The sequence below is a fragment of the Rhopilema esculentum genome, chromosome 6, assembly GCF_057945365.1.
Source record: "Rhopilema esculentum isolate cy_ngs chromosome 6, ASM5794536v1, whole genome shotgun sequence".
In the NCBI taxonomy this organism is placed as follows: domain Eukaryota; kingdom Metazoa; phylum Cnidaria; class Scyphozoa; order Rhizostomeae; family Rhizostomatidae; genus Rhopilema; species Rhopilema esculentum.
The window spans coordinates 7830120-7848117 of record NC_142820.1 but is presented as its reverse complement, the minus strand read 5'-3'; the positions used below and the strand labels follow the sequence as shown (position 1 = coordinate 7848117).

Here is a 17998-nt window from a genome sequence, read left to right as displayed (position 1 = left end):
AATAAAATGTTTGCATAGGTTTAAAAGTGCAGTCACCTGGCAAGGCTGGGTTGTTATCGTTACAAGATCAGTGCCTCTAGAATGAATCGTAGAAACTAGTTTATCTACAGCCATAATACTCTTTGCTAGTATGTTGAGCGCTGGCAAAGCAGGTGTTCAGATAAAATGAAAAGCAAAGTTTTACACCCGTTAACAAACCCTGCGGCAGTTACTCATCAAGTCTGTTGGAGTCTATTTTTTGTGCAATTCTCGATAATCATTCTTTTGTGCCGGGGGTCTTTGTTGTAAGCGGGAAAGTCTAGTTCTGCTCAGCTAGTGAGTTATATTTGATTAGCCAGAAGGCTCTTTCTACTCAGCGAGAAGACATTTGATTAGAGAAAAGACCATCTTAAATCCATGAACGTCAAATGCATTTAAAGATTTGGAAGCGGGCAAGTGTTACAGTCGCTTGTTAATAATGTACTTGTAGCAGGAGGATACACAGCGTTTATTGTTGGGTCTAAAACTTGAGTAATAATGCCCACCGAGAAAATCTATTCAGGAAAGAATCCTCCCTCAACAGTAGTCGACTTTAGGACACATGTATATAAAAGTATTTTTGCGTGCAGATCACCGATAACCGTATAAAGTTTTTTAAAGCACATTTTCCAATGCATTGAAAGACACGTCTAATGCTGGTGTATAACACGGTTACCTCTCAGAAAGAGGTAATTTTTTCCCTTAAACCTTGAACAGTGAAACTTTAAAAATAGGGTAACTTTTGTAATCTGTTAAAAGTCACAGAAAAAGGGTATTTTTTTACAACCAATCTAGGTTAAGATTCCTCATTGCTGACAATAACTCAGCATCCGATGCATAAAATCAAATATATGCGTATAATTTGCTCTTTTATATAATTATGAAGCGCAGAGATTCTTTAGAAAGAGCACCACCTCAATTTGTTACAAGACAACATTTGGAAGAAAAGACTTTTGTATGTATAAAGGTCATTTGCAACTCATATTTGGATGTTTGAGTCACCGGGAACTCTCTCAAAGAGAGTCGTTCTCAGGCATAACAGGAATATCGCTCAATACATAGCAAAAGGTAGTTAAATCTATATTCAGAATCTTTCTAAAGAGAAAAGGCCGCTGCAGACGTTACCAACCAAGCTAATGTTCACTTCTTGTGCCGCGCATTTCAAGCGAACTGCCTTTGCGGAAATTTAGATTACTTTCCAAAAAGGAAAGCGATAATGAATTCTTTCTGTAACATCAAAACCGATACGGCCAAATGAGCTTCAAAATATATCAGACTGTGAATGTAAGGGAACGATTTGATCTTAGGAACATGTTTTAGAAAGACTGCTCCATGGTGCATTAAATTCACAATCATCGAAACTAAATTTGCGAACCTGTTCAAAAGATGACTTTCATAAAATGCCTGGTAAATCCTTAAATTTCAGTTTGCGTAGGTAATTACCTATCAATCGAAATTCTATAGTGAAAAATCATACACCATTTTCGGACAAATATTTTTTTCTACATATGTCCAGCAGCTGGACCGCAAATAAAAGCAACACGGGCGTGCAGTCTCTGCTGAAAAATGCTCTCTGTTCAATTGAATGGAACCTTCAGAATAATTTTAAGTAAACAGAAGTACAATAGTTATGTTTGATTGCAATAGGATCGTACAGTTTGGATAATCAGGAGACAGGTCGAAATGCATTATCAAAATTCTTTAATCTTTCTAAATGTCTTTTTAATTCAATTCCAGGTTAATCGCAAAATTATATGTATAATTACAAAAGACATGCTACATGGCATGACGAAATGTTGCATAAGAAACGTCAAATGACCAATACTCGTGCAAAGTCGTCAATAGCAAGCAGCATGTCAACGCAGTGTAGGAATTATGTTGTTGGACAGAATTTTCGATATGTCAATCATCATTTATAGCATCATAATAATCATCACGATAAATAAATCAATCTTATCAAGTTTTGCAGTAAGGGCATATCATGACATGGATCGATTAGGCTACCTCGAATTGCTGCTCACAGTTATTTTGCTAGCATGTTTAAAAAATTTGAACATTGTGTTTAAGAAGAATCATTTTTAAGTGAAGATAGAGAACTGCGTGATACCATCATGCTAGCAGAGGCTTGACAGTAGCAGGTTCGTCTGATGCTTCCTGTGTTAAAAGCACATGATTTGTAAGAATTAAGACACATTTCTTGCAGGAAAATCACGTATTCGCCCCTGAAATTTTAATCAGATGTTGGATTAGCTTCCGTTAGAGCAAGCTATTGTGCAACTGTTTATGAAGACTCTTGATATTCTCGATGAATGAAATAGAAGCTTGATGCTGTAGCAGGTGATGCAAAGAGCCTTAAATCCATTGCAGCGTAAAGCTCCTTCATGTAACACACTGACACTTAGCAAACAATGCTTTATTTTGACTTAAAATAGCGGGATTCGTAAGAGAATAATTACGAATGGTCTGTTGTAGGATTAAAGTATGATTATATTCTTTGCTTAATTTCGAGCCAAGTTTGTTTCATATCATTTAATTTAGAACATTTGGTGGCAAAGATGAAGCCACCAATCCTGGTGACAACTCTCGTTCACAAAGCAGTATCAGGTAGAGGATTTTCTCATCATGAAATATGAAAAGCTCACTATGCAAACAAATCTTCTCCTTTGGCAATATGAGAAAAAATAATCCCAGGATAGAATTAATTTTCCATTTTTGGACAAAATTTCAAGCCGCAACCTCGCTGTAAAATCCCCAGCACATTTTCAGTAATTTCTCAAACTGTATATTTTTCTGTCAGAAAATAGGTAAGTCATTATCTCTGTTCTGTTAAAAACGCTTTTTAACGCCAGATTTAGGAATATGATAGTGATTCCTTACACAGTAATCCATGCTGGCCTTTAGAAATCATGTTTTTTGCACATGAGTTTCGTGTAGGAAGATCATGCGGTATGAGCATTAATGAAAGAACAAATTATATCTTTTAAAGCAATGCTCAACTGTATAATTAACTTTAATAGCAATTAAGATTAAGCTTATATTGCAGGGTTTATTTTAACATGCAGTGTTAGCCAATGATTGCAGTGAAAAATCGTAATTGTGCAGTGATAAAACTAAAAAAGAGATTTGGAAGTGAACAAGTAAAATTGCAGCATCTACCAGTAGACACATAAAGCTTATGAAAGAGCTTTACAATATTGAAAACGAGAACATAACAGCAACAAATATCATAATCTCTGAACTCTCTCCAAGATTTTATAGAATTTAGCATCTAGAATCTATCTAGTTTGATTTGTTCTTCATTATCTCCTTTGAGATTTTTGTTCTCAAAAACCTGTTTAAACCTAGATCACTGTTCCTCGTCGATATATGTTGTAAAGCTTGGGTGAGAGCAAGTATATATCGATAATTTCACATACAGTTTGTTTGATAGGTAAGGTCATAAAAATTTTCAAAAGGCAACATCACCACTTTTCGCAAATACGGATGATTCGAGGAAACCAAAACATAATGTGCATGCGGAACAGAAAATTTCACGACAGCTAGAATCACGAGAGCTGCTTCGAAAACCAGCGTAAAATTATTGAACAAGCATGTCAGTATAAAATCTGCAAAGAAAAGTGTTGTTACTTTGTTTTTTGGAGGAAGACTGGTAGAACTTGAAGAGGTAGAGCATCATTGTAACCCAATACTGTCTAAAAAGCGATGGGTTTTGGGTTTTATAAATTTAAAGTTAAAGATGCATATAATTTTTTATGTCTGATTTGACAAGCACTGGCGGAGAAAACTGAATAATCTTTTAAGATCAATCCTTGAAGTAGGGCCTGCTCTTTAGAGCTCAAAATCCCATTTTGATACCTGACAAACACTAGTTCCGTCAAATTTTGCTTGACAGCCATTTTGCTTGACAGCCATTTTGCTTGACAGCCATTTTGCTTGACAGCCATTTTGCTTGACAGCCATTTTGCGTGATCTAAATTAAAAACCAGGAGGTTTACAGCCATTTTATAAGTTTAATGTCAGTAAACAAGCAGAAAGTGGACTTCACCTCGTCTCTCATAAGTGCAGAGAAAAATCAAAGACGAGCATATAGAAGCAAATTGATATTTCTTCTACTTGTTGGGTCGAGTTTCGTGCTGAAAATATACAAATTTTAACAGGTAGCTTTACACATAATTCATCATCTTATGCACCTTAACAGAACTTGTCATGCTTCGTAATCTTATAAAAATCTTAAGAAACAAAAAAGATAAAAGAAATAAATTAAAAGACAGAATTAAAGTAACAGAACGTCTAATTCCTGTGCTTTTGAAGCATTTCTTCTCAAAAAGGCTGTTTTAACAACCACAAAAAGAAGTAAATGACGTGTCTACGTCATCAAATTTTCATCCATATGCTACCTTGCTAGCCGGAGTAGTTTTCTTTGTCAACAATGTCAGGAATTGCAAACAAACTCTTATTCTATTATTCACATTACATAGTTTGTCAATGAAAAACTACCTGTGGATACGAGGCATTTCTATAATAGTTTCTTTTATAGTTTTTTCCAATTGGTGGGATTCAATCCAGCTGCCTAAATATGTCAAAATATCACGAAACTTCATGTTTAGCCGTCTTGCAGCTGTTTTAATTTTGAAGCAACTTGCAAAATTTGGTTTGACTTATAATCTACTTCTTAAAGATAACTTGTTATAAGATTTCAAGTTTGCTCCGTCATAATCTACATAGATTTCACGACCTGTAATCATTACATTCAGAAAACCGTCGCCTCTTTGTTCTGAAATGCCTATTTACATTTAAACTTTTGGCTTTCCTGCAAAACCACATAAATATTTATAAGATTCATAAAGCAGATCTTACAACTAGGAAATGACGTGGCTGTCTTCATCAGCTATGTTTAACGATGACTTTTTTTTCTTTGAACATTTCTGCTTTAATAATCCAACATCTTTTTTTTCGTCATAGATTTTGAATTTTGAATTTTATGTCTTCTATTTAAGGATAATCTGGATGATTTTTTAAAATCCACCAAGAGTCCCCTTGATCGTAAGCATAACTGTTTTGATTGAAAAAGCTAAGAAAAGAAAATTCTAATATGTTTTTGGATCCTTTTGGAGATTTCACAGAAGAAATTTCATTCAGTCATGGGTATTGAAGTTTTGATTCAGTCCTTATTGCTAAGGTTTTCAAACATGTCAATTGGTAATCTGACAAAATTTTGACAAGTCATTTTGCTGTTTCTCGCTTAACTTTTAGTTGATCAGACAAAATCTTATTCGAACAGTTTCACCAATGAACTTTTATGTAGACGACTTTTTAACTTTCATTAAAAATTTGCTCAAGCTTTGAATTGAACTTTATTCCACTCCTTTTTTTGTGATAAGAATTGATGTTTTGTAAAGCCCCGGCAAAATGACTGGACATTTGCACTGGTCACGCACTGGACATTGCTCACTTGTTCAGAGTATGGACATCAAGAGAATATTGGTGATGGCAAAACGACTGAACAATGTCCAGTGAACCTTTTCCCTGTTGAAGAATATGCGCGAGAAAACTGGCAACAGGGTGTTTCGTTACCTTTGAAAATACACTTTTTATAGCCCTAACCGCATCATCGTATGTATGCATCATCGCATCATCGTATCGAAGAATGGCTAGGACTGCTAGTTTCATCTCAATCACCGTATTCCTGCTCTCTGTCATCTTATCGGAATTAAAGCTAATCTCTTCAGAAGACTCGTCGTTACTAATGAAATGCCTTTCTTTTTTTCATTGAATTGAATGTTAATATCGATTCTATTTCTTTTACGGTGTTTACTAGGAAAGTTTGTTGAAGATTTGAATGTGGGAAATAAGTTGACACCAAATCGAATCTGTTACATCAATTGCGCGTGCGCGAACTGGACAATATTCAGTAGAATGGCAAAACGACTGAACATTTCACTACAACATCTATGAACAAAAGAAATTTAATCCTGTCTGCTGAACATTTTTGACTGCCTTCAAAATCGATTGAACAACATTAAACATCGCTGAACAAGACGACGCAAAACTTACGCTGGACAAATGTCCAGTCGTTTTGCCGTGGCTTAAGTGAGCATTGTTGACGAAAGGCAACGAAAATCCTTTGCAGAACGAAACAATTTCTTGTCACAAAAGCAGGTACAGTGGCAAGAGTAAGCTGATTTTGATAAGCGGTTGAGTCCATATTTGTAAACATTGCAAATACAGCTATATTATAATAAAATTAAAAGTTTTGTAAAGGTTTGTCTTGACGAGGTGTAAACGACAAGACTGACTCATTGACTATCACTTTAGCTTTTTAGAGCCTAACACAGAAATTTATCTTTAGAAAATATAGATATGATTGAATTAAAAGATCAAACAAAGTGGATTAACTCCACTATTAGCATTTTTCATTTGAAATTGTTCTGTTACGGGAAAGATAGTAATTTTACTGCCATGATTGGCGCTGTAAGGTGGGGCTGAAAGCAGCTGCACAAGAAAAAGATGGGAAGATTGACAGCAATATGGCATGTTTAGAGTCAGAAACTTCAGCTTCTACTGCACTTGATTGAAATAATAGTACAAGCAATCGCTCACATGCTAAATGCTTGCTGTGATAAATTTGTAACAGTTTTATAGGTTTGAAACAGCACAAAAGCAGCTGCCATGTCATCACTATGCGAGATAACTTCATCTCCAATAAATCTCAACGCGAGTACAACGCAACGTAAGCAAAAAAGAAAAAGTGACGTAACCCAATTGTTTTGCCAGAATTTCGAAAAAGCTTGCAATGTGTAATGCATTTTTTTGCTCTGAATATCTGCTTTCCAAAAAGTATCATAGTTGATAGGAGGTATTGAAAATCTCTTTGTCATAAAAAAAATTTAAGTAGTTCTTCTGTGATATGCACACGATTCTAGAACCCTCGTAATTAATATTTAAAAGTGGCTCCAAACAAACAATTTCTCCAACAAACAGACGCATTAAGAGATTGAATAAGGGTGATTTTATTTATAATATAACACTTTTATTATCTACATTGACTGTACAATTTTGGCTGTTAAGAAAAGAAAAAAGTATGAAAAATATGGATATGCAGATTACAAAGACGCCTAAGTGACTAAGAGGCAAGGTGGTAGGCTTCAGAACAAGTAGATTTCCTATCAAAATAACAGGCAAATTAAATGATAAAGGTGTTACGCTCAGGTAGTGATAAAAATTGATGTAAGCTAATGTTGTTTGGATATTTTATCTTTGTCATTTTCATCACCATCCTGTGGTTTATGGAAATATTCATCACGTATTTCTGATATCGCTTGCTGAATGAGACACAAAGAGTAGCCAGGCTTATCTGTCATCCAATGACGACAATTCCATATCGAATACTGGAGCTTCTGAAACTCAACGTGAAAAGCAGATTACAAAAGTCCTTATCAGCATGAAATCTTTGTAAAAATCTTAATCGATCATTTTGCCACCAAAATATATCCATCACTTTAGAATATCAACCGTTAATGTTTTTTGCAGATGGCATGCAATTCGAGAAGATGTTACGAAAGAAGATTTTTGGAGCCCATTCTCAATCACTACCCATGTACATTAATCCTCTCGGAGTGGACGTGTATCTATCAATGCAGCTTTTAAGAATGGACGAAATCGTAAGTGAATACACTATTTCATGAAATGACAAAGAAAAAATTATTAAAGAAACAACAATAGAAATTCAAGGACTTTAACTTTTTAGATGTAAGATATTTTATCCTCACAAAATTTTTTATTGCAGCTGTATCTTTAAATGGTCGTCCAGAGTGACTCGGAAAAACATCAACCCCAAAAAGCCTTCAATAGAACAATAATGTTTTTACAAGACTTGAAGAACAGGTTTCCTTCACCTGTGTCTTCGTGTTTTTACTAGAAATGTGATATGGTAGTTCTTGGTACATTCTGTCAACGCGGATGATAGCTTTTTGTATGCTTGATTACCCCCTGGAAGTAATAACTTCAACTGTAACTCGCAAGTCTCCTGTACTTGTGATAAACATTGCTTATCCACAAATTTGACAGCGTCATCAAATTAATTGTGATTACATTTGCGAACTATTGTTTGGTTAAAAAATCAAAATGAAGGAATATTGCCTAAAAGCTGGACGAGATCAACACGAAAGCTCATGTTCTGGTGATCTTATTACATTATACTAGTATGTTGATGATATTTTCATCGGCAACATACAAAGATTAGAATCTTGACAAGGAGGATAGCAAACCATTTTGCAAATTGAGGTTTTTCTATACAGCTTGCTGTGTTCCAGCACAAAGGGAATAAAGACGAGAAAAGTAATTGAAAGAAAACAGACAAAGCAACTTTTAAAGCAACCATTTTTAGACCTCAAACTATAACCATTGTTTATCTAAATGTTTAAGACTAACGTGGGCACCACAAGTAAAGCTTCTATTGCAGAAATCTTTTAAGTCAAGTATACACATGCCATTAAAATGCTTCGACCAGCTTTTCAATGCAAATGGAAGGCAGATGCTCTAACTCGTCATCTGTTTGCAGAAACTTTGTCTGTCATGATAATCAAAAGCTTTGGCGCAAACTTTCAAAAGCGGTTTCGTCTTGAATTTTTCTCGAGTAGAGTGATCAACCATAGAATCCGCATTCAAAAGCCAGATCGGATTGGAATGAATGCAATGTTTTCTTATGCACATAAATAAGATTTACCCAATATTAATCTTTAAATCTGTTATCGTATTGATTTTCTTCCATCACCTGCAAATAGAGAAAAACATTTTGTACAGTCGAAATTATGTATTTTGCAAAATGTGTTTGCATAGTTAAGCAAACTTAAACTATTTAATTACAGGAAGACGTAATGATGCGAATGTTTTCTAGTAATCTTAAGCAAAAGATTGAGTCGTATTCAGATTAACTGAACATGCATGGAAATAATGACAATGTTCAATTTGAGGCGAATCTATGATATACTTGTGATGAAAAGGGTCTAGAATAATCCGAATTTGACTTTGTGTTAGTTCTTTGTTCCACTGGTAGCATAATTTGAACCATCTTTGCTCTGACATTTCATATATGCTAAAATGTTGCTTTCCACAGTCCAACTTCAGGATGTCTTTTGACGTGTGAGGGAGAAACTATACCAACATAAAGTATATATACTCAAGGCCAATAAAATATCAGAGCACTGCTACCAGTATATGTGCACTGCTACAATGAGCACAAAGCTCAATAATCGTGCTATCGGTGCCAAAAAACAAAGGCCGAAGGGAGACCAAGTCGTGAAGGCGTACCTTGTCACATATTAAACATAATTACCTTCAATTTCATGAAGCTTTGTATAGGTTCTTTGTTCCATTGGTAATATATCTGGAACCCTTCTTGCTCAGTCATTTCATATTCTAATAGTTTTGCCGTGTCTTTGCAAAATTTTCTCTTAACTTATTAATGAACAAGAATTTATACAGAATATGGAGATTACTTTAACAGAGTTTCAAAGCCATTGCTTATAAGATGGCATTAAAACTTGAAACTGAAGCCAACAGATTGGTAAATTTCCAGAAAGATTAAAAGATTCACACCAAAAGCTATCTTGAAGTTAAGCTGGAAGTTCCTCATAGATTTTCAGAACATTTTTCAAAATAAGTCTTTTATATAACCTAACGTGACTTGTAGCGCAACACTGCCGGTGGCATCCTAGTTTCCATCCACAGCTGCCTTGCTTAAGGTGCCACCAGCAATGAATGGTTAGATGGAAACATTTGCCATCTGCCACAAAGTTTATATAGGAGGCAGTATTAACTGTACATTCTGAGATCCCTGATATTCTAAGCTCCCAGTACATTCCATTAACAGATGATAATTAAGCTTTCGCGTGAAATTAACTTATAATGTGCTAAAAATGATCCAAAAAATGCAATAATTTTTTCGAGCTAAAATTTCATCTTCACGCTGAAGCAATTGCCATCTAACCATCTAAGATGTCAGTGCATTTTTGAAAGTATATTTTGAAGTTGAACCTGAATTCAATGTCAATTATACTGAACATTAAGGAAAACAAGGCTTGATTGATGCTCGTAGGTCCCATTTTGGCCACATAATCGAACTTACGAGCAAGATCCCAAAACAGAAAAAGACTGGACTTTCTTCTTGAATGACAATAAAAAAATACGCTAAGGCTAATTCATTCAAGATGCAATAGATTGCAGATGGTATTCTAGATAGGTAGGCTGATAAAGCTATTAGAAGCACCGACTTATTGAAGAGACGGGGGAAGGTTTGATGATGTTATCGAGATCGCATTATTTGAGATGCCATGGATATCATACGAATCTATATCTAGCCGACGCATAAACAGTAAGATCTTACAGAGGCCTTCGCAATATAGAGCCTGCACGCATCTGTTGACAACCTTTTGATAATTGCAAAAGGTATCATGTCCCTTACTCTTATGAGTCGAGAAACAGGCGTTCATTTGCTTCATTTACACAAAATGGATTCGTTCTCTGTTTGCTAGACTTCTTTGCAAAGGGAGAGAGAATGTTTCCAGATCTTTCCACCAGCCCGTCATTCCACCATTGAAAGTTCACTATAAGCAAACCTTCTTCGGTCTCAGCCAATGGCATATTCAGAATAAATTCCTAAATCTCGGTCAGCCGTCTTGATTTGATTACACACACGAACGCAAAGGCGCTACAGTGATGTCGGAACGAAATTTATATTCGGGGTGGGGCTATCAATTGTATTGCTTCTCATTCAGTACACTGTTTTAAAAGAAATATACCACAGTTTCACAATTATTATGCTACAATTATAAAGAAAACATACTACAGCTCCAGCCACAAACTCCCCGCTTCCGACGGACCTGTTCTATGTTGCGCAGGGCTTGATAGCGTTTATTTTGCCGCTCCCTAGGGGAGAAAAACGTTTATCTCGCACGGTGACTTTCACGCTGTGCCACTTCAGGACAATGGCGTTGCTTTTCTAAAAGATGGAAGCGAAATTATTAACCAAATAACCAATTAAAACTGTGCCTGCACTGTCTTTCAGGTTGGCAATAAGGTTAAAATATGTTAGGGTTGCTGTTGATGTTTATATTTTGAGACAATGCATCTTTTTCCAAGGGAGATTTTCATTTTGATCAACTTACGGTTAAGTAATCTTCAAATGTTATGCAATCTCATCCACCCTTAGAAAAGTATCAAAAAAAGCCCTTACACATGGGTAATTTGTATTTTGAGAATGTATCGCCCTTCGAGATTTCTTGAACACACTAAAGGTGTTAGAATAGAGCAGCGAAACAAAGTGTGAACGCAAGCAATTTAATCATTGTTTTGTACTTGCAACTAAAACAATTGAAAAGTCAAGGAGTTTTCTTGAAAAAACCACGAAAAGAGACTGCCACATGTAGATTAGATTGTAAGCTGTGCGGGGTTTGATAAGATATTCCAGCAGAATTTAAGATATAAACGTATTTTGTTTAGGCTTTAACGAAGCGAGTCATTTTATCATGTGATGATCTAATTGACTATTTTTGCCACCGACTTCTTATGCAATATCCTTGCAGGCTGCAAATTATTTGCCGTTGTCATATGACTATTTATCTTAACTTTTTTGGACATCTGCTCGCTCCGTTGCTTTTCAAAATTGCACCGACATTCAACTGCAACCCAATAGCTAGAAATGTCATTTCAAAATTGTTATGATCCGAATCTGCAGCTCTGTTTTAAGCACAGATTATTTTATTTGATTGAAAGCAACAATCTCAAAATTTATTAGCTACTCAAACGTTAATACTTCTCAGTTATCAGGCGATGCAGAGAAGAATCTATTGAATTTTATTCTTTTATAGGGTTAGGTGCGGTGTTTCTACCTTGACAGTAGGAATTCACGTGTTTTGTTAATTGGCGTCAAGAAACGTTCGATAACCGAACCAGTTTTTACAGACAAAGAAAGAAAGTCGATTAAGAACCCATTAGGTTACGCTTGATCTATGTACAAATATGGTATTGAAAGCTCCCACAGTTTTCTTTGGAAAGCTGCCTGAAACACTCTTCATATTTCAATCAGTGGTATTTTGTGATCAATAACGTTTTTTTATTGTTATTTTGAGACCATGCTGCAATTGATCACACAGATATTTATATCATGGTTAACAATATTTTAAAAACATTACTATCATAAATTTTAACTGACTTGAACAATTTAGCAGCAGGTGAGTTTTATATATCAAAATAGCTATTAGCCCAGACCTTTTGTGCATAATGAAAAGATGTTTTAAAACAGTACTTCGACAGTACTTTAAATAGTACACAGAGTACAGTTCAACTTTGATAATTCGGCAACAGCTGAGTTTTCAACTTTAGTTACTTTATCTTTTGTTCGATTATTATGAGAATTATCATTAATCATCTTTGTTTGCAACCTAGATTTATAAAAACAGAAAATGGATTGGTGCCAGCATTGTGACTTTTATCATAATACACACCAATTCGAATTTTCTCACTTATGAACTCTTTAAAGATACCTTATAAATGACTTTCCTTACATTTTAGAGTGAAAAAGGACAAGCTATAACGTCAAAGCTCATTCTTCGTCAGGTAGCATATAACATTTTTTAACCGATAGCTCTTCTTCAGGTAGCATATAACATATTTCATGTAGATAACCTTTCGATAACCTCATGCATTTCTTACTAAAATACAATATTGGAATAACCTCGTTTGAGCAACTGATAGCTTATCGTAAAAGTATGCCTTAGTTTCTTCAATCACCCTAGAGGTTATTTATATCGGATATTTTTAACACAAATTTGACTTGCAATGATGAAAACATCTTTCAGGAATGGAGCAACCCAACCCTTCGCTGGAAGCCAAGTGAATTTGGGAACGTATCAGAAATTCTTATTGGCAAAGAAAAGATTTGGACTCCACAAGTTCATCTTTTCAATGGGTGAGCTAAATATAACATGATCAGCACGAAAGTGTAAGAAAGTCATTTAAGAGGATTGCTTTAATGTGATTTCCTGTATCTTGCCTTGGCTAAAAATCAACGTCAGAGACCCAGTATCAATAAGGAATCATAGAAGAAGGAAGTCTAAGCTCTGATAAAATCCACTTTGAGATATTAAGATAAATATCAGATTGTCTCCGTATTAGTCGGGAAAGCATTTTCCAATTATTGGACAAAAGCCACTGCCAGCAACAGGAATCATTGGCATCAAAACCAACAAACTTGAATACTGCAGCCTGTTGGCAGAATCACATTTACCAGAAAACTAAAATGGCGAAATGTTTCGGGTTATCGGTATTGTCCGATCATCGTCTCATTAGGCCTGGTTCCCATAAAATCGTAAGATGGTCGGCGACTGTACCAACAGATATTTTTCAAACATAATATTACTCTTCCCTTAAAGGGCAATAAAGAACAAAATTGACAAAGATGCGATCAAAATCCTCGAAAGCTTGATGGTGACTGTCAGTAGCGATGGCAACTGCACGATGACGTATGCTGACTTCTACAAGAGCACTTGCGAGATTGACGTCACCTACTTTCCGTTTGATCAGCAACATTGCGATCTTGAGTTTGGGTCTTGGAATTTCGACGAAAGGTATTTAAGACTCAAAGTTAGAGATCCAGATGCGCTCGGAGACAAGTCTGAGTACAAAAATAATGGAGAATGGGAGATCGCGAAGGCCATTTTATATGAACATAAGGTATTGATTGTGTTCTCATATCTTCGTCAAAGTTTATGGTTCTGTGGTAGTTGATACTAGAAATCTTCAAGTCGAATATATAAAATATTTTGCAATCTTCTAAATAGAAAATGAGCTACTAGTATGTGTCGAATTTCAGACAAGTCGCCCTTAAATAATGAATCAAATCAATAATGTTCCAGGGGGTTAATTCGAGGTTATTCCTTTTTACAATAAGGCTTGTATACCAAAATGGCCCATCGCCAAAATAATTACTATAGTTACAGGTTAATAAATTAATTAAAATCTCAGAATAAAGCAAACAACTAATACAAAGATAAGCAACTGTAAAAAAATTATAAGCTAAAAAGTTAACTTTACCTAGATGAGCACAGAGAGGATTGGTGTAGTGCTACAAAAATAACAAGGGGGACTCTTGCACAAAGTGTTGCGAAAAACAATAGCAAAAGTATAAATTTTTCAGTTTTCGGCATTAACAAGGGGGGCTCAGCCCCCTGACATAGAGGACTTCCCAAACGATTCCCGTGATTCAAAATCCAACGATATAAAATTAGCGATTGATATCAGATAATCTATATTTTCTTGACTCAAAAACCAGATAAACTCAAAAATCACAAAGATCAAGGGATGAGATTCTGGAAAATTTTGAATAAATCGTAGATTACAAAGAATTCCTACAAGCCTCGTACAAACTAATAAAACATGAATTTCGTCATCCACAGCAGTTTTATCAAAAGTGACATTTTCTATCAGTCCTAAAAATAGGATTCTTCTTGTATCTACCTGTTTCAATCCTGTGGTTTTGAGCACTGAGACGTTGTTTTGCAAAGCTGGATCTTTTCTTTTTGCTATGTATCAAGTCTAAGTAATGCTCTAACTTTTAAACAGTTTTGAAAGTTGCATATGTACAAGGCGACTCGAAAAGAGCGTCATCTGCGGAGTGATGACGTCACAAAAATCTGTTTTCGTATTTTTAGAATTCTTACTTCATACCCTGAAGAACACTACAAAATAAGTCTAAATATGCAAAATCCGTTTGATCTGTTGCAAATCCACTGGGATATTGCCACAGAAGCACGGGCTCTTTGTTCATCAAATCACTGGTAAAAAACATCTACAATGCCTGCCAAAAGTACTTGGAACACCCACCAATTTACGCTGCATTTGATATCTTTCATTCCTTTCATGAAACAAATTTGCTACTTCCGCCCCCTTCCCCCTCAAACAATGTTGATGATTTAGAGAAATATCATAAATGAAGCGCAAAAGAAAGTGCTTCCTAAAATCCTAATCCGTTTGATGGTAAACCAACATTGTTCCGTGGGGGAGAGGGGGATGATTGGTTTTGACCTTGGAAATTGATGTCAGTGTTCCAAGACTTTTGGCAGGCATTGTCTGAAAATTATCTTGAAAACAGCAATCTGCGATATCAAAACATTGTGCTACCCTAGGGTTTTCGATGGTGCTGATCTCACTGCTACTAATGAAAATTCGAAATTTTCACTCTTTACCCAGTTAAAAGGGGGGGGGAGGGGGTTGGGACTCTGAACGATTGATATAGTAGATATCCGAGTATTGTTATTTGTTACAAAAAACATTCTACTGATTTTTTCCGTCAATATCATTTAAATCATTATTGAATACAGTTATTTTGTGCAGAATTCGATCATCGGTTTAAGAAAACTATCAATCTTCAAAGGAAAAACAGTACAGTTTAGTGCTTTTGAAAAAGTGTTTTTTTGCTGAAAAGTCCCCTTATTTATGGTTTAATTGTTGATGAAAAAACAAAAAAATTCATGAGAATGTCTACAAACATGGCATGATATAAATAATTGCGAACAACATGCTGGTGAGAAACTGTTCAAATGGCTCAATTTTATTCACCATAACCCTCTCAAAACCATCTACGAATTTAATAAATTTGCTTAGACTATGCTCCTTCGCATTCACATGTGGCAACATGGTAGCGCTCATAGACACCCCATTCCCTATTATTTTCTATCTTCCCTTGTCCCAGTAATTGGAAAATGGTTTGTGCCAATTATAATTGTTCGTTTTCCATTGTTAAAGTATGCTAGGAATTGAAAGAACGCTCCTTTCCTAATGGGCACGTGATGTAGTATGAAAATGCCTATTGCCAATGGTTACCAACGGTCTACAGCCACGGTCTACAAATTTAAAATGTTCATAAAAATCGTATTTTTCAAAGAAAGTAGACGAAACCTCGTCAGTAGGTGTGCATGGCTAGTATAAAAAATATTGTAGGTTTTCAGATCGATACAAGTTGTAAAACTGAAGAAATTCAGGAAAGTGTCAACGGTCTACACTTTCTGAGAATTGAATTTGAAGTACTCTAGATCTTATTCTCCTTTTGAGTGTAGACCGTGGGATTTTCGTCATATTTTGCCGTTTTCTTCATGGAATTCATACAAAGGTTAATTTTATCTTTGAGGGGTATTATTATACACCTTTTGGGTGAATTTGGAGGCAAACCTCCCCCTGACAAGTCAGAAAATTGCGAAGAAACAGCCACGGTCTACACAACGGTCTACAAGCGTTCATTTCCGAGGGTGAGAGTTGCCTTGCGGGGCCTTGTCCTTCACATCGACGCGCGCTACATTCGATGAAATAAGATATTTTGTTGTGGCAAATGTCACGCAAACAAATACAGCAATCAATTAACGATGAAATAATCTGCCTTGCGCTTTATGAAGATAAAAGTAGCAGGTAGAGTCTAACTTAAAGGCCATTTTGGCAATGCAGTAACAGTAGGGAAGAGGGCTTTCTTTGTAGTGCTTCTGGGCCAAGCATTTAGGAGGGCAGGAAGGCGAGTGGATGTCAGTTTTATTTCAGTTCCCTTACCAACCAACATGGAATAGTAGATCAATCAGTTGGGAACTCTGATGTGGGAAACACGGGGTTCCTTTCTACAATTTAGGTAAACACTCTGAAATTTGTCATTTGGGCACTGAATTGCACAACAAGGGCCTATATGAATGACAACTTGTAAATCCGTGATAAAAGGAGAGCAACTACCCGACATAATTCTCAAATACGACCTTATCTATAATTAGAAACATGAAACAGAGGAATCGATGTCACTTTTATAAAATTGCATCCTTTCCATTTTTAGATTATTTTCTAGCTGCCACTCATATTTGTCTCCTTCATCTATCCCATTATTTCTTAGACAGCCATCTGGCTACGAGCCTTTGAAAAGATTCAAAATACAATCTTGATCCTATTTATTGGAAATCGATTTTGATTTTAGCAATTTTCACCTTAATTGAAATATGGCATTTAGTTTTATGGGAGTAGCTTACCCCCACCCCCGAAAAATAACAATACCCCCATATCTCCTTATCGGTAACACGTACGTTGTTGAAAATGGCAGAAATGGAATCAGCACCATCAAAAACCTATAGGAGGATATTGGTTTTGGTGGAATATCTAATAAGCTTCAAAATGAAACTCAGACAGTCTGAAAATTATCTTGAAAACAGCAATCTGCGATATCAAAACATTGTGCTACCCTAGGGTTTTCGATGGTGCTGATCTCACTGCTACTAATGAAAATTCGAAATTTTCACTCTTTACCCAGTTAAAAGGGGGGGGAGGGGGTTGGGACTCTGAACGATTGATATAGTAGATATCCGAGTATTGTTATTTGTTACAAAAAACATTCTACTGATTTTTTCCGTCAATATCATTTAAATCATTATTGAATACAGTTATTTTGTGCAGAATTCGATCATCGGTTTAAGAAAACTATCAATCTTCAAAGGAAAAACAGTACAGTTTAGTGCTTTTGAAAAAGTGTTTTTTTGCTGAAAAGTCCCCTTATTTATGGTTTAATTGTTGATGAAAAAACAAAAAAATTCATGAGAATGTCTACAAACATGGCATGATATAAATAATTGCGAACAACATGCTGGTGAGAAACTGTTCAAATGGCTCAATTTTATTCACCATAACCCTCTCAAAACCATCTACGAATTTAATAAATTTGCTTAGACTATGCTCCTTCGCATTCACATGTGGCAACATGGTAGCGCTCATAGACACCCCATTCCCTATTATTTTCTATCTTCCCTTGTCCCAGTAATTGGAAAATGGTTTGTGCCAATTATAATTGTTCGTTTTCCATTGTTAAAGTATGCTAGGAATTGAAAGAACGCTCCTTTCCTAATGGGCACGTGATGTAGTATGAAAATGCCTATTGCCAATGGTTACCAACGGTCTACAGCCA

At 35.6% G+C, this 17998-nt stretch overlaps 1 protein-coding gene and 1 long non-coding RNA gene across 2 annotated transcripts in view; one reads left to right on the top strand and one right to left on the bottom strand.

The window, feature by feature from the left end:
• LOC135685897 (acetylcholine receptor subunit alpha-1-B) overlaps nt 1-17998 on the top strand; it is a 34075-nt gene that overhangs the window by 1083 nt on the left and 14994 nt on the right. Inside the window, exons 2-5 of the mRNA XM_089108977.1 lie at nt 7549-7679; nt 12589-12633; nt 12876-12985; nt 13449-13749. Of these exons, the coding sequence (XP_088965103.1) occupies nt 7549-7679; nt 12589-12633; nt 12876-12985; nt 13449-13749 (587 nt within the window). The remainder of the gene's footprint in view (nt 1-7548; nt 7680-12588; nt 12634-12875; nt 12986-13448; nt 13750-17998) is intronic.
• LOC135685898 (uncharacterized) lies at nt 6685-11852 on the bottom strand. The gene is made up of 3 exons (XR_010516038.2): nt 10862-11852; nt 8744-8791; nt 6685-7415 (listed from the first exon to the last, which is right to left on the bottom strand). It is a non-coding gene; the product is annotated as an uncharacterized LOC135685898 (long non-coding RNA).